Genomic DNA, 21,563 nt, shown 5'->3' on the forward strand with positions numbered 1-21,563 from the left:
CCCACCAAAGAAAACAACGATGGGTGCAGATGACAAGAACAGCGAATGATTAATATATTCCTCAAATATAAAATGGGATGGGAGCAGTACCTCCACACACTCCACACACACTCCACACACACACACACAGACACACACACTGCAGCACTGATGGTGTGACCAGTGTGTCCAGTAACTCCACACACACTGCAGCACTGATGGTGTGACCAGTGTGTCCAGTAACTCCACACACACTGCAGCACTGATGGTGTGACCAGTGTGTCCAGTAACTCCCCCCCCCCCCCACACACACACACACACTGCAGCACTGATGGTGTGACCAGTGTGTCCAGTTAACTCCACACACACGCTGCAGCACTGATGGTGTGACCAGTGTGTCCAGTAACTCCACACACACTGCAGCACTGATGGTGTGACAAGTGTGTCCAGTAACTCCACACACACTGCAGCACTGATGGTGTGACCAGTGTGTCCAGTTAACTCCACACACACGCTGCAGCACTGATGGTGTGTCCAGTAACTCCCCCCCCCCCCCCCCCCCCCCCCACACACACACACACTGCAGCACTGTTTGTATACTCTTTGCCAGACACAGGTCAGCACAAAGTAGATGTAGTTCCTTTAGGAAGCAAGAACATTGTCCTGTATGATGAGAGCAAACCAGCACAGACTTCCTGCCCTGTTGTGTTGTCTTATCATGCCATGTGACAGGACAGGGAGCAGGCTGGCAGTGTGTGGGCGTACGGCTCTGGTACTTCTGGGAAATGATCCTGTTGATTCTTGTGTGCAATCTCCCACAATCATGTTCATCTGGAATTCCTTGATTTGTTTAGTACATTCTTCCATTCAACCCTCTGTGGACTGCATATAGGAAGCGGGCTTAGTTGACCGTCAGTTTGTTTACATTCCCAAGGGTAGCGTCCAACATTGAGACACAATCTTCCTCTCCCTTTGACGCATTCTTCCCATTGAAGGCCTCCCTCCACCCAAATCCTGTTTTGAATGTCAGGCACAAATGCAACTTTCTCTCAAGCCTGAAAATTCCTGCAGCTTTCCTTGTGAATTTGAAAACCACCAAACTGTCTTGGAGTGTATGGCTTCAGCAGTAGGATGTTATGTGATCACCTCTGTTAGAGTATATTCAAGGAAGCAAAAGATGCATTTATTTTATAGGAAACTCTCAGAGAAATGATACTGTCTGTAACCTGCTCAGTACTGGAAGTGCAGGGTCACATGCAGTGTTCTGAAGTGATCCTGTCTGTAACCTGCTCAGTACTGGAAGTGCAGGGTCACATGCAGTGTTCTGAAGTGATACTGTCTGTAACCTGCTCAGTACTGGAAGTGCAGGGTCACATGCAGTGTTCTGAAGTGATCCTGTCTGTAACCTGCTCAGTACTGGAAGTGCAGGGTCACATGCAGTGTTCTGAAGTGATCCTGTCTGTAACCTGCTCAGTACTGGAAGTGCAGGGTCACATGCAGTGTTCTGAAGTGATCCTGTCTGTAACCTGCTCAGTACTGGAAGTGCAGGGTCACATGCAGTGTTCTGAAGTGATCCTGTCTGTAACCTGCTCAGTACTGGAAGTGCAGGGTCACATGCAGTGTTCTGAAGTGATCCTGTCTGTAACCTGCTCAGTACTGGAAGTGCAGGGTCACATGCAGTGTTCTGAAGTGATACTGTCTGTAACCTGCTCAGTACTGGAAGTGCAGGGTCACATGCAGTGTTCTGAAGTGATCCTGTCTGTAACCTGGAGGGAAGGTGAGGTCTGTTTCTTGCTCTAAGGCATATCTTGAAAGTGCTGACCTTTTAAGCAGTCTTATGTAAAGACATTGGTACTGTAGAAGTATTAGTTGTTGTCATAGTAAAAAATACATGATTACTACTCCATAATTGAAACATAAAGGAATGTTGCTTTTACTATGTGAGCTGCAGGAAATATTAATACAGTGTAGATAAATAGTAATTACTGTTATAAAAAAAGGATTTGAAAGTGACTGAAACAGGAGGTACTTGAAATGACCCTTGGAAGGTGTGAAATTAGGGTGACCCCATAGCAGTACTAACCATGTAGCAGTACAGGTTATTGCTCAGCAGTACTAACCATGTAGCAGTACAGGTTATTGCTCAGCAGTATTAACCATGTAGCAGTACAGGTTATTGCTAGAAATAGGTTACAGAACAGTAACATGCAGCCTCCATACATGCTGTAGAGAATATGGATTAGCTGTTGAGTGTGGAAGTGCCTGTGCTCCCTCATCACCTCGCTCTGGGGACCGTGTGCACTCATTCACGTTATTAGTTATTTTGTATTGTATCTACTGTATCTATTTTATTACATTATTTTTACTTGTTAAACAACCCCCCTGAATTTCATAAACGTGAGAGCTTTGCATTCTTAAATGAGCTCTTACTGAAATATTAATGAGTTACTTTCTCGTAGGAATTTTTCAGTGGTGCTTGACTTTAACAGCTTGTAAATCCCACTATAGTCCCATTGAGAAGGCTGTTCACACGAGATGAACTGGTCATCTTCTATTTGAGTTTTAATGAAGGCATTTTAATGCCATCAGTTATCGGCACATTTTTTTTTTATGGCAATATAGGATGTTTTAATATAAATCTGCAGTTTTTGTCCACGTATTTCATGCCAGTTTTTACAGTATGTCGCCATAGCAACAGTTTCTCTCTGTGCAGCGTGATGGGTTGTGCCCATGGAAACAGGAGCACACTTGCTGATCATTTCACTTTTTTCTGCTTTACAGGAGGTGTACAATCTGGTTGATATGGAAATATTTAAATATTGCATTTACTTCATTTGAATATTTTATTTCATACTTTAGCCCAATTCTTCTGATCAGGAAATGTCACGAGAATGCATAACCACTGAACAATCGATTCTGTTGTGAAGCACTTTGGAATTGTGTGATGTGTGATATCACCAGGGCTGTAAGAGATGCAGTAAGGGAGGGTTCCCATATATTGGTGTAACCCTCTGTGCATTAGGCACTCGGGTTTCTAAAGTGAAAGTCTGCTGATATGACGCTAATGTTTTCCTCTTTGTGATTCAGTTGTTTAACACTGATGGTAGAGTTCTGTACTGCACTGTTCTAGGGTGGTGGCTTGCTTACACAGTGTTACAGTCGCTCATGTGGAGCGCAGAGATGTGGGCACTGTGCACTGCAGTCCTGTACAGCAGCTAATCAGTGCAAACTCAACTCCCCCTGCATGCCCAGATGTACTGTGGATTACATGTGGTGTTTGCTGCAGCATGTCTCTGAGCTCTTACACCAAGTACACTGCTGTATGCAGTCTGTTTTTTATTTTTCCCTAGCAGTATTCAAGTGTTTTAACACTACTTCTGTAAATGTTGAGCTTCTTGTATCTGGACAATCTGGTAAATCCTCCCAGCTGAGCAGGTAGTGTACAGGTTTATAGTTACTGCTGTGGCTTCAAGCTGAGCAGGTAGTGTACAGGTTTATAGTTACTGCTGTGAAGCTGCATGTTCTTTCAATATACTACTGTAGGTGGGCTGTAGAGATCAAAGACCTCTTTCTTGAGGGTATCTATCTGCTGTAGGGACACAACTCAGCGGTCAAAGCTTTCGTGACTACGGCAACATCACTGAAAAAACATTCAGATACAGTTCAAGTCAAAGCTACTGTACTGTAATGAGCTCTTTAAACACAGGAGACCAGAATACAAAATATACTAATATTAATCTATAGAGCCATTATGAGGGGATTATATTTTAAAATGGATGACTATTACAGTATGTGTAATCGTGTCGGTCTCGCTCAGCATGGTGAACATGATTTGTTTCACCACTGTTTTCTCAGTTCCTACCCTGATGTAGATGTATTAATCGTACTATAATCTGATATTTTATACAGATGTTTGTATCCTTTGTCGTACTGTGTGCTTGTTACACAATTATGAGGACTCTCCTATGTGCATGCACTGGTTATCTACCTTTCTGTATGAGACACTAAGCCACTTTCTTTGTGGAACGGTCGACGGAAATCAAGGGAAGAAATCCCGAGCAGGGGCTCTTTATTGTTTTTCCAGTTGTATGATTTTTAATTTTGCTTGCCCCGGCATCTTGTGTGGCTCATTTTGATCACAGTATAATACTTTTACTTAAATGGGTAGTTCCAAGCCCAAGTTTATTGCTTAACCAAGTCTTTAACATCAGGGTGAATGTGTCTGCTTAGGTTGCTGGATGTCTCTCTAGTTCTTATCCACGTGTGTGTCTAGGCTGTGCTGGATGTCTCTCTGGTTCTTATCCATGTGTGTGTTTAATCTCTGCTAGATGTCTCTCTGGTTCTTATCCATGTGGGTGGTCCCTGTCAGAGTTGATTTGAAGCTCTTTTGTCCTTTTGTGTCCCTGTTAAAGAGCCCTGTCGTGGATAGACTGTGTAATGCATTCCTGGAATTCAGACGAGCAGCTGTTTTAATGGATCTGAACTTTAGCAGCAGCAGGGCAATTTGCGTGCTGTACTGTGAGTTCTGAGGACAATGTATCTGCTGCCTATAAACATTATTGGTCAAATTTGATCTTGATAGAAATGTATTCTCATAGCTCAGTGTGATACAAGCACACGGCACACATACAGTACATTTCTGACATTTTAAAAACTGCAGGTGCATCTAAAGAATGATGCAGCTGCCATGTCGGTGCTTCAGAAGATCCACTGAAGCTAAAGTCCTTCTGCATGGAAGTGAACAGGACCAACCTGTCCTGTCGTCCTGATGGGGACGATGAGAACTGCATGTTAAGAGGCTAGATGCTTGATCAGTGTCTCAAAGCTGTGGATGAATAACCTAAAGCATTGCAGGTTTCAGACATGCAGTATCAGCGATGAATTGATCACAGGAGGATCATATTTGTTTTGTTGTAACCTTGACTGGCTTCAGTTATAAAATTAAACAGATGTGTTGATGAGACAACTTTGTGTTCTAATAATATTGCAGCATGAAAGACTTGGACAAGGGGCTCTCGGGCTCTGTCTTTATTCAATATGGTTAGGATTGACGGTTTTCAAAGTGTTTCAACATTTTTATAAATGGTCTGCTGGTCTTGTTAAAGGGGGATGTTTTGAATTTGGTCTAGCTATGCTATATAATCACTGAGCCACTAATGACCTTTACAAATCCGCTTTAAGGAAACCCCAGAATGTCCCAAAATACTGGGCTATTTTCTGCACTGCTGTGCAATGAAAAGGATGAGCATTCCTGGTACAAAAAATGAGGCTACAACTCGCCTAAAGACAGAGCACTGAAGCAGACTGTTCTTCCACAATGCATACCAGCTCACTGAAGAACAATGAGGCCTGTAGTCATTTAGAGAGTCACAGGACCAGCCGAGAAGCTCAGAATAACACTGAAACAAAGACAGCTGCATTGATTCTTTCAGATCAAACAAGCTGGTTTAAAGGAACAAGCCTTTGGGCGACAGTAGAAGGAAGATGGATACTGCTATGTGAATATATACTGTATCTCTGAGAGCAACATGAAGCCCAGCCAAACTGCCAGTAATAAGGGTACTGCTATGTGAATATATACTGTATCTCTGAGAGCAACATGAAGCCCAGCCAAACTGCCAGTAATAAGGATACTGCTATGTGAATATATACTGTATCTCTGAGAGCAACATGAAGCCCAGCCAAACTGCCAGTATTAAGGATACTGCTATGTGAATATATACTGCATCTCTGACAGCAACATGAAGCCCAGCCAAACTGCCAGTAATAAGGATACTGCTATGTGAATATATACTGTATCTCTGAGAGCAACATGAAGCCCAGCCAAACTGCCAGTAATAAGGATACTGCTATGTGAATATATACTGTATCTCTGAGAGCAACATGAAGCCCAGCCAAACTGCCAGTATTAAGGATACTGCTATGTGAATATATACTGTATCTCTGAGAGCAACATGAAGCCCAGCCAAACTGCCAGTAATAAGGGTACTGCTATGTGAATATATACTGTATCTCTGAGAGCAACATGAAGCCCAGCCAAACTGCCAGTAATAAGGATACTGCTATGTGAATATATACTGTATCTCTGAGAGCAACATGAAGCCCAGCCAAACTGCCAGTAATAAGGATACTGCTATGTGAATATATACTGTATCTCTGAGAGCAACATGAAGCCCAGCCAAACTGCCAGTAATAAGGATACTGCTATGTGAATATATACTGTATCTCTGAGAGCAACATGAAGCCCAGCCAAACTGCCAGTAATAAGGATACTGCTATGTGAATATATACTGTATCTCTGAGAGCAACATGAAGCCCAGCCAAACTGCCAGTAATAAGGATACTGCTATGTGAATATATACTGTATCTCTGAGAGCAACATGAAGCCCAGCCAAACTGCCAGTATTAAGGATACTGCTATGTGAATATATACTGTATCTCTGAGAGCAACATGAAGCCCAGCCAAACTGCCAGTAATAAGGATACTGCTATGTGAATATATACTGTATCTCTGAGAGCAACATGAAGCCCAGCCAAACTGCCAGTAATAAGGATACTGCTATGTGAATATATACTGTATCTCTGAGAGCAACATGAAGCGCAGCCAAACTGCCAGTAATAAGGATACTGCTATGTGAATATATACTGTATCTCTGAGAGCAACATGAAGCCCAGCCAAACTGCCAGTAATAAGGATACTGCTATGTGAATATATACTGTATCTCTGAGAGCAACATGAAGCCCAGCCAAACTGCCAGTAATAAGGGTACTGCTATGTGAATATATACTGTATCTCTGACAGCAACATGAAGCCCAGCCAAACTGCCAGTAATAACCGAAGGATAAGCCTCTTGTACTGTGGGAACACTAACAATAGTGTGTATTTAACAAACTGACAGCTAGTGATGGAATTGGAAAGCACCATTACCATAGCAGCTCATGGAAATTACTAATGCAATACAGTAAGAGAAACCAAACAAATATACAGGACTAACAATTTTACACATAGAAACGAGTGAACCTGTATGCTGAACATTTACAGTGATTTAAAGACTGTAAGGGTGATGTACTTTAATGCAGTAGTTGCCTTTGAATATAGAAACTTTTTCTCTTCACTTCCACTGCAGTTCATTCTTTGTCAAGTATGGCCATGGTGGTCTGTCTGGACCCTTGAGGTTCTTATCTAAAGAAATACGCATACACAGTGTTTTCACAGTTACTCTAGCAGGTTCTCATCTGTATCTCCATTATAAGAAAGCCTGTAGCTGCTTTCAATACAGTAGCCACAGTTTGGTTTTACTGTGTTTCCCAAGTGGTGACAGTAACACCTCCTGCTTACACAGTACATACATGTCTCTTTATCTGTGGTGAAATACTGTAAGGAACTGTTGAGATGATCATGAAAATCAAGGGGACCAGCAACTGGAGGGAGAGTTGTATAGCTCGTAGTGGAGAATAAGTGGGCATTTAAATTGTTTAAAGATGTAAAGTGGAAATGACCGCGTGTACGGAAGAGAAGTTCAAAGACATGGTTACCTTTCAAGTAGGAAATGCAGCCATTACGTGTGGAATATAATCTCTTCCAGCCCGAATTACCTGAGCACTTCTATCAAAGCTGCTCCTTTAAGAGCCCTGTGCGCGTCAGACGTCGTCCCAACCCCCAGGAGATAAATACGAGTGATGCATAAGACTTGGTGCCATTTTCTCTTTCAGGCTTTCATATCTCAATTGAAACGGTTGTGAAAGCAGATTAGGGTGTTTAGCAGACAGCTGCAACTCATTATACAAAAGGAAATGCGATTGCTTTGAAAACTTCCCCATGTGATCCGAGCATGTGTGAAAGCTGACTGCACTGTCTGGGCTGGAGATGAAAATGAAGCCCACGATAAAAACCCTGTCAGGGATCCTGTACTGCAGGAATGGAATGACACTGCGGGGTGGCATACAGTGTGGAGCAGCAGTGTGGAGTAGTGGTTAGGGCTCTGGACTCTTGACCGGAGGGTCGTGGGTTCAATCCCCGGTGGGGACACTGCTGCTGTACCCTTGAGCAAGGTACTTTACCTAGCTTGCTCCAGTAAAAAATCCAACTGTATAAATGGGTAATTGTATGTAAAAATAATGTGATATCTTGTAACAATTGTAAGTCGCCCTGGATAAGGGCGTCAGCTAAGAAATAAATAATAATAATAATAATAATAATAATAATACAGTACAAGCCCATTCCTTCAAGAATGCAATCGTTCCTCATTATCAGAAGAATGTTTATCCCTGACGCTGTGCCTCATACTGGCATATACAGATATGCAGTATACAGTGCTGTAATATCAATCAGAAGAATGCTTTATTTTTTTTGTTTTCAATGTAGTCATTGCCAATGATCTTTACCCCATTTTTCTCCCCAATTTAGAATTGCCAATTGTGTTATTATTAATCCCAGTTCACCGCTGCAACCCCCTGGCGACTTGGGGAAACGGCGGCTGGCACATGCCTCCTCCGAAACGTGTCCCTGCCTAGTCGTCTTTTTTCGCACTGCGGCTCCGCAACGAAGCCACCAGACCTGTAGTGCTGGAGGACAACACAGATCTGAATGGCTCCACTGCAGAACCGCAGGCGCCCTATCAGCCACAGGGGTCGCTGGTGCGCTGTGAACCATGGATTCCCCTGCCGACCTAAGCCCTCCCTACCCGGGCGGTGCTCAGCAACAAATGTTCTTAAATATTTAAATGCTTACCTGAAAAAGAGTAAATGCTAAATTGTAGAATATTTAGTTTATGTCCACCTTTTAAAGACTTTCTATTTTCCCCATTAGTGAATTATCAAAATGAAAACATAAATCAATCTAAAAATAACATCAGACACGTGAAATGTCCCCTTCTTGTGCTGGACAGAGCGATCTTCAGCAGAAATATTTCCGATCTTTGGTGCAGCTGCTGTCTTTTTCGTAGAAGACATTTTAAAGAAATCGTGCAGGTCTATGCAGTGTTTTTCAATCATTTACCGGAAGCAAACTAAACAGTCTGCCAGGTTCCTAAAAACACTTTGGTTAATACTGCCATAATGAAAAGGGTTGGTTTGCTAGATTGTTACTGAATCTACCAGCATAAGAGGTTGTTCTCTATAAATGACCACTGCAGCATTGTAAGAATCGCTAGCTTGCAATACAGCAGTTCTTAAGTAGAAAGTTCTGTACTGTACGTGGGCCAGTGCCTGAGAAGTGGATCATGTGCACCCGTTTCCTGCACACTGCCATGCAGTATGCAGTCACAAACAGCAGGGTCATGCTGTGTCAAATCAACCAAAATCCAGGAAAATCCCTGCCTCAAGATTTTCATTTTGCTTCTGTTTTGTGTAGTGGAAGATACAGGTCAGGTATGAAACCAGGCCAGATATTTAAACTCACTGATGAAGATTAGCTGAGATACACACCCTCTTTTGTAGGGGGGTTTAGAAGTCATACTTGAAACACATCTCATTTTGGAGTGATTTTGAGGATCTAAACGTGATATTTTGAATGTCAGTAGCCCTATGAATGCTTCTGTACATCCAGGGAGGTCTTCTGTAGACTTCATGCAAAATAAGTACCACCACTTTAGTATTTCTGTGTTGCTGGGGGCCTTAAAATTGAAAAATTGTCCAATTGTCAATTTCCTGAGTGATTTTCAAGTGCATGTTCCTTCTAAAGTAGAAGAGCTCATAATTTAACTGAAAACATGTATAAATAAATAAATCCATAAAACTAAAACCATACAATGTGTCTAATCTTTATATGTAGGTGGTTTGTCACGGGGCAACAGAGGGACTGTTGACCTCTTATTTCTTCTTTATTGACATTTTTAAAAATTGATTCTTGCAAAGTTCTGAAACAAGCATTCATGGGTTATACATGAGCATTTGAAGGACTTGTGGTAAAATAATTGACTTGGTAATCTGTCTCCTTCACAGTTTAATAATTCTCTGTCCAGGTGGGGCACCACCACTATATAAAGACTTTAATCAGTCAACAGTCCATCACAAGACTCATTCAAAAAGATGTCATAAAACCGATATCTGTTCTGCCCATATAATTTTAAGTCGGATTTCAAGAACATTGTGTCATACACAGTTGTACCTGTAATTTCAAACGCTCATCTTAAATACACAAAGCTCTTCTTGGCTGTCAATGCATGGTGTGTGCAGTAGTACTGTGCCAAGGGGGCAGGAGAACTATAGTGTCCTTTCACTTCCTTATTCGTAGCGTGACTCTGTCTTAATTATGCTGTAAACATCTGGGCCAGAAGCCAGAAGCTTTTAAAAGCTCATCAACAGAGCACTTCTTGTCACATTTCTGAAAAGATCAGGAGAGGGCTTGTACGATCGCCTTGAGGTGCACTTGCCTGCCATTAAAAACCTGCTTTGAATGAACTCTATTGAGTCCTCAAGTTCCTTTGATGTGGTCTGACCCTCTGACTCTCCTCCTTCTTTTGCAGTGCCACAGTATTGAGGAGCATTAAATCCTCAGATATTGCAAGGGTGTAATCAGCCATTGCTGCTTGTAGAGCCTCTGCTAGCATTACAGAGGTATACAAGCCCATTGAGCTCTGCAGCTGCATGTGTTCAGTTTCAATAGACACACTTTGAGTAAGAATTTCTATTGGTGGTGCAATTGGCAATCTCATTTCTTAATTGATTATCACATATGTATTTATCGACAATAATCGATGCATCAGCAACACTTCAAGAACAAACATTAGGATTTTATCAGAAGATCCAAAACATGTGTAGAATAGTTAAAGCTCTTTATGTTAAATTAGAAATAATGAAGCTCTTTGTGCTTGGATTCATGACAAATTATACTGATCAAAAAGCACTAGCCTCTCCTGCCCAATCCAGCATGTTTATTACCATGTTATTCCTTTGCTCTTTCTCCTGCCCAATCCAGCATGTTTATTCCCATGTTATTCCCTTGCTCTCTCACCTACACAGTCCATCATGTTTATTCCCATGTTATTCCCTTGCTCTCTCACCTACACAGTCCATCATGTTTATTCCTATGTTATTCCCTTGCTCTTTCTCCACAGTTGCCCATACCTATCGGTACACATCACCCCCGCTGTGCCGGTGATAGGAGGGATCCTGTTCTTCTTTGTGATGGGAACCCTGCTGAGGACCAGTTTCAGTGACCCCGGAGTTCTGCCCCGAGCCACCGCACATGAAGCAGCAGACCTGGAGAGCCAAATAGGTAACACTGAGCCTCTGTCTCTCTGTCTTGTGTCCTCTCACTCGCTTACTTCTCTATGACCTGGAGAGAGAAATAGGTAAGGCTGAGGGTCTGTCTCTGTCTCCTGTTCTCTCACTAGCTTACTTCTCTATCATAGCTGGAGAGAGAATTAGGTAACGCTGAGGGTCTGTCTCTGTCTCCTGTCCTCTCACTTGCTTACTTCTCTATCATAGCTGGAGAGAGAATTAGGTAACGCTGAGGGTCTGTCTCTCTGTCTCCTGTCCTCTCACTTGCTTACTTCTCTCAGAGCTGGAGAGACAAATAGGTAAAGCTGAGGGTCTGTCTCTCTCTCCTGTCCTCTCACTCACCAGAGATGCTTGCAGAAACTCCCAGGAGAGCGCTCTGCCTGCCACTTCATTGCAGGGATGTCTAACGTTGTACAATGATGTGGGCAATCGAGTACTCGCTAGAAACTTACACTAGAAACTATTCCAGATATGCAAACAGTGCAACTGCACTTAGTGATCCAAGACAAGTCCCAAACATCTTCACCTCATTAGTTCAGAGTAGTGACTATCCTATCATGAGGTGTACCCTTTATTTAAATATGGTACCGGTTGTTAGGGGTGAGACCGAATAGTCGAACATTCGACTATTCGATAACGATGGCACCTATCGACAAGTGAATCCAACATTCGAAAGTTAAAAAAAAAAAAAATGTATATATTGATTTTATTTTAAAGGCTGTACTGCTGATTGGCTCTCTATGTAGCGGTAATGAAGATTGACTGGAGGGTGGGATTTGTTATTTCTTGTCTGTGATTGGCTAAACTAGAACGTACCTCGGCTAACGATGGCTTACTCACAGAAAAGTTCAGCATGGAAATACTCTGACAAAGTAAATGAAAACACTGTTAAGTGTAAAATATGTGCAGTGCAATTAAACTACCACAAATCTACAACTGGTATGTTAACCCACCTAAAAGACAAACACCGTTCTGTGACGCTAGCAACGACAGAAAAGAAAAGAGGACCGCAACAAACCGCCATTGCATCCTTTGCGGTGAGGCCTCGTCAGTGTGACAACGTCGTACGTGCTGAAAAACATCAGCCCTTATTGCTAATAATATGGTGGCAAAGGACATGCTTCCCATACGTTTTGTTGAAGGTGAGGGATTTCGGGAGTTGATGAAATTTGTGGAACCTGAATACACAATCCATGCACGAAAAGTCCTGCACTAAAACAATTACCACTCGACTCGAAAAAAATGCATGCCGATTCAGCAGCGTCTGTCCGCAGAAACTTGTCAAAGGCTGAGAAGGTGGCGATTACTACAGATGCGTGGACTGCACCGAATACCGAGTCGTGCGTCATAATAACCTGTCATTTCATCGAGGATTGGGAAATGAAAAACGTAGTTCTACAGACTCGCGCCACGCCAGAGAGGCATACAGCAGAGAATCTCGCAAATGTGTTAAACACCGCTGTAGACCATTCGGGTTTAAGGGGGGAAATCACTGCCTGTGTTCACGACAATGCCAGCAACATCATCTTCGGAGTTTGTTGAATGGGTCTCGAATTTGTGCTTTGCACACACTTTGCAGCTCGCCTTCAACGATGGCTTTAAACTTGGTGCCATACATAATGTAGTCGGTGCGGCCAGCCGTCTTGTGTCGCATTTTCATCACAGTGCAATAGCTACTGAGGCTCTGAAGTTGAAACAAAAACAAACAACTCTGCCTGAGCACCGTCTGCTGCAGTATTGCCGGACCATGTGGACATGCTGATTTTTTTAAACAAGAATAAGTGAACATGATGATAATAATGGACATTGCTAGCCTAACTATTCCTAAAGTTTTAGTTAGGATTTTTTTTTGCTTCCATGGAAGGCTAGTGCGTTAATGCCACTCAGGCCTTTTTGTTCATTCATTTATTTATTAATATTATTAAGCTAGCTACATACATAGCAAGCTGTTGCCTATACAGACTATTTATTTTTTATTCACTGGAACTCGAACGCACAGGTATGTTTCCGATCTGATTTAACGTAGACCGGTAGTCTGCATGTTGTGTGTGGTTTGGAAATGTAGGAAAAGTAAATCGTTTAGTTAAGTGGATTGTATAAATTAGCTAGCTAGATAGTCTAATGCATTTTGTATTTCGCTGTTATGACCGGAAAACATTATTGCCACAAGGATGCTAATGTTAAGGCGTTTGCCTCGCAGCTCACATTGCTAAACTATTATTGAATGAAAATTAAATTAATAATTGAATAAAAATTATACTTTTTTTTTTTTTTTTAATTGTCACAACCTTTATAGTTCATTTGAAATTGTAATTAACGGAAAAGCTTGTGACAATATCGGTAAAAAAATAACACTTGCTTGCAAAATACGAGAGTCTCACACGAGAGTTGACGGTATGCTTATGTTATTGCTGCTGTTATGGCATTTCTGTATGTTTCCTAATAGGAAGGTATTTTTTACATAGCCTAATGTTTATTTAACAAAGTTAGCTAAGTATTTTAAAATAAAGTTCAGAATTTATTGCAATTGCAATAATTGTCACTTTGCATTATTTCGCATTTAATGTACGTCTCATTTTGAATGGGAGGCGGGGGGGGGGGGGGGCGACTATTCGATTAGTCGACCTCAACAGCTGTGGAATTATCGATAGTCAAAATATTTGTCGTGCACATCCCTACCGGTTGTAGAACTACATATTTATATTAATAAAGTCTAAGATGGTGCAGGTAATTTTACCTTCTCGCTGGTAAATCATCTATCATAGTCTTAATTACAAAGTGAGTGGTACATTTACTTTGTGTAGGATTCATACTTTTTAGCACTTTTTCATACCACCTGCTATTTAGTACAATAACAATAACTCTGTTTGAACAATCGATTGACGACGGAGCAGAACTGGAACTCCTCCTGTTTGAACAATCGATTGACGACGGAGCAGAACTGGAACTCCTCCTGTTTGAACAATCGATTGACGTCGGAGCAGAACTGGAACTCCTCCTGTTTGAACAATCGATTGACGACGGAGCAGAACTGGAACTCCTCCTGTTTGAACAATCGATTGACGACGGAGCAGAACTGGAACTCCTCCTGTTTGAACAATCGATTGGTGTCGGAGCAGAACTGGAACTCCTCCTGTTTGAACAATCGATTGACGACGGAGCAGAACTGGAACTCCTCCTGTTTGAACAATCGATTGACGACGGAGCAGAACTGGAACTCCTCCTGTTTGAGCAATCGATTGACGACGGAGCAGAACTGGAACTCCTCCTGTTTGAACAATCGATTGGTGTCGGAGCAGAACTGGAACTCCTCCTGTTTGAGCAATCGATTGACGACGGAGCAGAACTGGAACTCCTCCTGTTTGAACAATCGATTGGTGTCGGAGCAGAACTCCAAGCTGCACGTCAGAACACTGCTTGTCTTTAATGGAGTGAAATGGGTTGTATTGCTGTTAAACGGCAGTGATGTTAACGTGTGTATAGAAAGAATCAACGTGATTTTATAACGTGCTTGTCCCTATGATGTGCCTCATATTCTGGCATTTAGGACATTTCAATACGCTGATGATAAGCACTGCTTCTCATAGCAAGCGCAGCTGAATTGCAGGTCCTTCATTTAAACATCTGTTTGCTTTTATACTGGCAGTCTCAGTCGTCTTTGTTCTTGGTGTGCGCTGCAGAGCTGCTTTGAAATGCCAATTACCTTTTCTATTTAAAGAACAAGAAGATTAAAGAAACAGAACTACTCGCAGACTAATTATTGTAATTTTGCCAAGTGAAAAGGGTGTAGATTTAAGGCTGTAGTCCCAATAGTAAAGGTTGTAAAACATATTTATTTAAGTGTTTTGCTTCTGTGAATGCAAGTATTGCAAGAATACAATAGGACCTTCTGCCACTTAGTGGTTTAAGAGAGGAGCGACTAAGAAGGTTATCATCAGTAGAATCCCAATTCCAGCCATTCAATACAATCCTACAAGCACATCTGTGCACAGACTCAAGCTCCTTAGTACTGTATTTGTGAAATGGGTCCCAGACAAAATAGCGGTACTCCTAAAGTCGGTCTTATCAAACTCTTGTAAAGATGTGAAACAACCGCACAGCCATAAATCGTCATGGTGTGTTCAGAGCAAGTTATCAGATCCACAAACCCCCAGGAGCTTGTAATGAGCGACTTTCTCCATTGGAAACCCCCCCCCCCCCCATTAGGTTTTGGAACTGTTCGGTCTCAAATAATTAATTCCAAACCAATCATAAACAAGGTTAATGTCATTTTGAAACGTTATTGAATCTGTTTCTGGATTTGTACCAGATTCTGCCTGATCGTCCCCCTCCCCCAACTTTTTGCTGAAAGTAACATTTTCATCATTCATTTCCAGGATTTAATAAGCATGCACAAATAATGCCTGAAGGAAAATATCGCGGCTCACCTGAATAGAAAAATGCATTAATGTGCTTTAATGATTCAGACAATTGCTTGCATGATCAGTGATGAAGGTTCAGATGATGAAGACGTGGAGTTCAGCGGTTTCAGATCAGATGTTACAGACTCCAGTCTGATTCATTACGCTTTCTTGTTGCACTATAATCCATATTTATAATCCATATTTAAAGGAGGTTAAAGAACAGGGCTTATAACCAGGAGGTCCCCGGTTCAAATCCCACCTCAGCCACTGACTCATTGTGTGATACTGAGCAAGTCACTTCACCTCCTTGTGCTCCGTCTTTCGGGTGAGACGTAGTTGTAAGTGACTCTGCAGCTGATGCATAGTTCACACACCCTAGTCTCTGTAAGTCGCCTTGGATAAAGGCGTCTGCTAAATAAACAAATAATAATAATAATAATATTTTGGATTTTTTTGTTTTTTGTTTTTAGACACTGCAAGAGCTTGTAACTCAGGCATTTTTGTGTATTGTATTGAACATTTTAATATTTTTTTTTTTAGACATTTAGTTTTTTTTGTATTGAACATTTTAATGCTATTGTGCTACTTTGGATGCTAAGTTTAATTTCTTATTTCATGTTGTGTTTCCACACTGGACACTCCAATTACTTCCTTACAGAGATTATGTAAAGCCATTTATTTATTTTGCACGTATTTATATATTTTTTTAATGTAGTGACGTTTATTCTAGCACTTTTCATCTACAAATGTGGTTTATCATATTTGTGAAAATATTTGAAATGACAAAACAGTGGACATACTGCAGCAGCTTTGAATTGTATTTCACCAGTCAATAAATATGTTAAGTGCATTTCTTGATTCTTTATCGGGACTGTGTGCCGTGCTCTACCTTTTGAATTTTAAGCATGCCTAATTGTAAACGTAATCTATCTATCTAATGTTAATAATACCTGAATCAGCGCCCCCCTGACTCGGCAGAATCCTGTAATTGTCTTCTAGTTGCCAAGTCATTAACATGCAAATTAAACAAAAAAGGGTCCAAAACAGACCCCTGAGGAACGCCAGGACATCCTGGACATCAACTCTTTGCCAATGCCAATTATGCAAAAACACCTCAGTGAAACCTCGAATGGGCTTTTAAAATACAGAACACAAAATGCCAGTATCTGCTGGTGGAGTAGGTTAATCAATATAAAAACACAATGAATTGCCTATAGTGTTGGAAATTCGCTATTTTAGGTTAGGGACTTGTTCTAGGATTTTCTCTGTGGCTGTTTCAACACATATTTAGTAGTTTTTTCCTGGTTGGGGAAATTGAATGGTTCATTTGTCACAGGTTAAAATGCCAGGGCAGTGTTGAGGATTAGCTTTTAATACTTCTTTGTCCCTGTAGTGCATGTCTGGGTGATGTCAGCCTGCAGTAATGTGCGAACAACAGGATCCTTCTGTTGACCAGATGTTTTCAGTTTTGCCAATCGAGGTGTTGAATTCCGTGCAGCATGATAATCAACAACACCTGTACTGTGCTGCTGAGGCACGAATCAGGCTTTATTATTTGTTTATTTAGCAGATGCCTTTATCCAAGGCGACTTACAGAGACTAGGGTGTGTGAACTATGCATCCGCTGCAGAGTCATTTACAATTACATCTCACCCGAAAGACGGAGCACAAGGAGGTTAAGTGACTTGCTCAGGGTCACACAATGAGTCAGTGGCTGAGGGGGGCTTTGAACCAGGGACCTCCTGGTTATAAGCCCTGTTCTTTAACCACTGGACCACACAGCCTCCCTTAACCACTGGACCACACAGCCTCCTAGGCTGTTGTACCGTGTGCATGTTATAGGACTCCCTGGCCAGTAATGGGAGGGTTTAGCTGCTGAGATATTGCATGTGCATTTGGGGTTATTTAAAAGATGGTTTCAAAGACAGTCATGATTCTAGGGCCCTGTTCACTGCAGGCCTCAGCCACGTTCCCAGTGCTGATTTCATAAGAGAAGCCGTGTCCTGGGCTTCCCCTCAGCAGAAACACAGAGATACCCAACTGTCTGCGTGCTGCAAACCCTCCTGGACGTCTAGACAGGAGCTCGGCACTCTGACTAAGTGTCTCTGTCAGGGTAAAGGAGTGGACACTCAGAACACCCTGGGAAGCACACTGTCTCACATGTTGATAAAGGAGTGGACACTCTGAGAACATGCTGGGAAGCACACTGTCTCACATGCTGATAAAGGAGTGGACACTGAGAACACGTTGGGAAGCACACTGTCTTACATGCTGATAAAGGAGTGGACACTGAGAACACGTTGGGAAGCACACTGTCTCACATGCTGATAAAGGAGTGGACACTCTGAGAACATGCTGGGAAGCACACTGTCTCACATGCTGATAAAGGAGTGGACACTCTGAGAACACGTTGGGAAGCACACTGTCTCACATGCTGATAAAGGAGTGGACACTCTGAGAACACGCTGGGAAGCACACTGTCACATGCTAATAAAGGAGTGGACACTGAACACGTTGGGAAGCACACTGTCTCACATGCTGATAAAGGAGTGGACACTCTGAGAACATGCTGGGAAGCACACTGTCTCACATGCTGATCAGGCTGCAGCTGGTGTGGGAGATTTTAAGGGACACAGATAAAAAATTCATGTTCTTTTGCTGGTGCCTTAATTATGGTTATGAGGTGAAAAGGCTCTGGGTATAGTTTTCTAAAAGAGCACCCGTGTAATCTGTGATGTTCTTCTCTGAGAGACCGATATCTTCACAACTGTGGGGAGAATACTTTTCATCTTCCTCCTCCTCCTCCTGTTTTCATCAGGATGAAATAGTCATGAGCTGTACTGTAGGTCACAGTGATCTTTCTCTTCACTGCCAGCCAATGGACTGGTCCGTTTGGGAAGCACCTCTAATAGTTTAACGAAACTATACAAGAGCTGCTTGCTGTCCTACATGCTGTTGATATAGGCTGTGGTGCCATGCTTTTCACAAAAAGTAGGTAAACATAATTATTCATGGACTCGACACCTGTCATTTTATTAGGTCTTAGTATAAAGGGTCTGTTGTTATTTTTACATTTATTTATGTTTTTATTTTTTTGATAATTCACTTTTATGGTGAAAATAAATTGTCTTTAAAAGGTGGACATAAAAAAGAAATATTCCAGAAAATGGAGGAACATTCCTTGTATAATATCTAGAGAAAATGATCAATTTTGAATGGCACGACGCAATTTTTTTTACTGCTTTAATAAATATATAATATTTAATATCTTGAAATACCTATTTTTAGACTGCAAAATTCTGTGAAACAAGCCATTTTTTTACTGTGAAAAAAATATAGCCCTAGCAGTAAGTGAATGCCGGCCTTCTTTTATACTGCTGTACAATCCCCTACTGGATCCCTCAAACTGCTGCTCTTCTGAAAAGCACCATGGAACACACTTCTGTTCATGATCCTTTGTGGAAAAACATCATAATAATAAGAGTGCTGGAGTGCAGGGTTTCAAGCTAATTCCTTCACATAACCTTCAGCCCACTAGGATTTCCCCTCTCGTTCCTTTAGTGGAATATCACATTACCAGAGCTCATTGCTCAGGTGGTCATGTATATAAGACACACTGCATTCGTGGAGTATCACATTACCAGAGCTCATTGCTCAGGTGGTCATGTATATAAGACACACTGCATTAGTGGAGTATCACATTACCAGAGCTCATTGCTCAGGTGGTCATGTATATAAGACACACTGCATTCGTGGAATATCACATTACCAGAGCTCATTGCTCAGCTGATCATGTATATAAGACACACTGCAACAATACTTTAAGGGATTCATGAAACTGTATTTTGATTTCTGTTGTATGGTTTCACATCCATATGCATTAGAAAAGGAGCCACCACTTCACAGTCTTGTGAGGTATTACTTTAATTTATAAAACTCGATTAGAAATCCCATCTAGAAACTGCTTGCTATGCATTTACTATATTATAAATGATGCATATATATATATATATATACAGTGCCTTGCGAAAGTATTCGGCCCCCTTGAACTTTGCGACCTTTTGCCACATTTCAGGCTTCAAACATAAAGATATGAAACTGTAATTTTTTGTGAAGAATCAACAACAAGTGGGACACAATCATGAAGTGGAACGAAATTTATTGGATATTTCAAACTTTTTTAACAAATAAAAAACTGAAAAATTGGGCGTGCAAAATTATTCAGCCCCTTTACTTTCAGTGCAGCAAACTCTCTCCAGAAGTTCAGTGAGGATCTCTGAATGATCCAATGTTGACCTAAATGACTAATGATGATAAATAGAATCCACCTGTGTGTAATCAAGTCTCCGTATAAATGCACCTGCACTGTGATAGTCTCAGAGGTCCGTTTAAAGCTCAGAGATCATCATGAAGAACAAGGAACACACCAGGCAGGTCCGAGATACTGTTGTGGAGAAGTTTAAAGCCGGATTTGGATACAAAAAGATTTCCCAAGCTTTAAACATCCCAAGGAGCACTGTGCAAGCGATAATATTGAAATGGAAGGAGTATCAGACCACTGCAAATCTACCAAGACCTGGCCGTCCCTCTAAACTTTCAGCTCATACAAGGAGAAGACTGATCAGAGATGCAGCCAAGAGGCCCATGATCACTCTGGATGAACTGCAGAGATCTACAGCTGAGGTGGGAGACTCTGTCCATAGGACAACAATCAGTCGTATACTGCACAAATCTGGCCTTTACGGAAGAGTGGCAAGAAGAAAGCCATTTCTTAAAGATATCCATAAAAAGTGTCGTTTACAGTTTGCCACAAGCCACCTGGGAGACACACCAAACATGTGGAAGAAGGTGCTCTGGTCAGATGAAACCAAAATCGAACTTTTTGGCAACAATGCAAAACGTTATGTTTGGCGTAAAAGCAACACAGCTCATCACCCTGAACACACCATCCCCACTGTCAAACATGGTGGTGGCAGCATCATGGTTTGGGCCTGCTTTTCTTCAGCAGGGACAGGGAAGATGGTTAAAATTGATGGGAAGATGGATGGAGCCAAATACAGGACCATTCTGGAAGAAAACCTGATGGAGTCTGCAAAAGACCTGAGACTGGGACGGAGATTTGTCTTCCAACAAGACAATGATCCAAAACATAAAGCAAAATCTACAATGGAATGGTTCACAAATAAACATATCCAGGTGTTAGAATGGCCAAGTCAAAGTCCAGACCTGAATCCAATCGAGAATCTGTGGAAAGAACTGAAAACTGCTGTTCACAAATGCTCTCCATCCAACCTCACTGAGCTCGAGCTGTTTTGCAAGGAGGAATGGGCAAAAATTTCAGTCTCTCGATGTGCAAAACTGATAGAGACATACCCCAAGCGACTTACAGCTGTAATCGCAGCAAAAGGTGGCGCTACAAAGTATTAACTTAAGGGGGCTGAATAATTTTGCACGCCCAATTTTTCAGTTTTTTATTTGTTAAAAAAGTTTGAAATATCCAATAAATTTCGTTCCACTTCATGATTACAGTTACAATTACAGTTTCATATCTTTGTTTGAAGCCTGAAATGTGGCAAAAGGTCGCAAAGTTCAAGGGGGCCGAATACTTTTGCAAGGCACTGTATATAATCACACACCAACACTGTACCCCATTTCACAGTTGCCATGCAATTATCCTTTAGCTTTTTACACTCCCTAAAGACATTGTTTTTCCACCTAGTTAAGTACATGAAAAATCATTAGTCCACACAGACATAAACTGTCCACCCATGCAATAAAATATGTTTGTGCTCATATTTAATTCACATTACTGTAAGAAATGACAAAGGGGTCCCAAGTTATTTTTTAGGTATTTTTATTTCCATGATTTTCTATAGAAACACACCCACAGCACATTTCTGTATTCATGATGAACCCCCCACATGCTATACACAAGATTGGGGTTCCCATGTTCATGTT

At 41.6% G+C, this 21,563-nt stretch overlaps 1 protein-coding gene across 2 annotated transcripts in view; it reads left to right on the top strand.

The window, feature by feature from the left end:
- Nucleotides 1–21,563, top strand: part of LOC117410754 (palmitoyltransferase ZDHHC14) — a 55,641-nt gene that overhangs the window by 7,890 nt on the left and 26,188 nt on the right. For both annotated transcript variants that reach the window (XM_059025909.1, XM_059025910.1), the window contains exon 2: nucleotides 11,037–11,197. In XM_059025909.1, the coding sequence (XP_058881892.1) occupies nucleotides 11,037–11,197 (161 nt within the window). The remainder of the gene's footprint in view (nucleotides 1–11,036; nucleotides 11,198–21,563) is intronic.

This window comes from Acipenser ruthenus, chromosome 6, assembly GCF_902713425.1.
Source record: "Acipenser ruthenus chromosome 6, fAciRut3.2 maternal haplotype, whole genome shotgun sequence".
Taxonomy (NCBI): Eukaryota; Metazoa; Chordata; class Actinopteri; order Acipenseriformes; family Acipenseridae; genus Acipenser; species Acipenser ruthenus.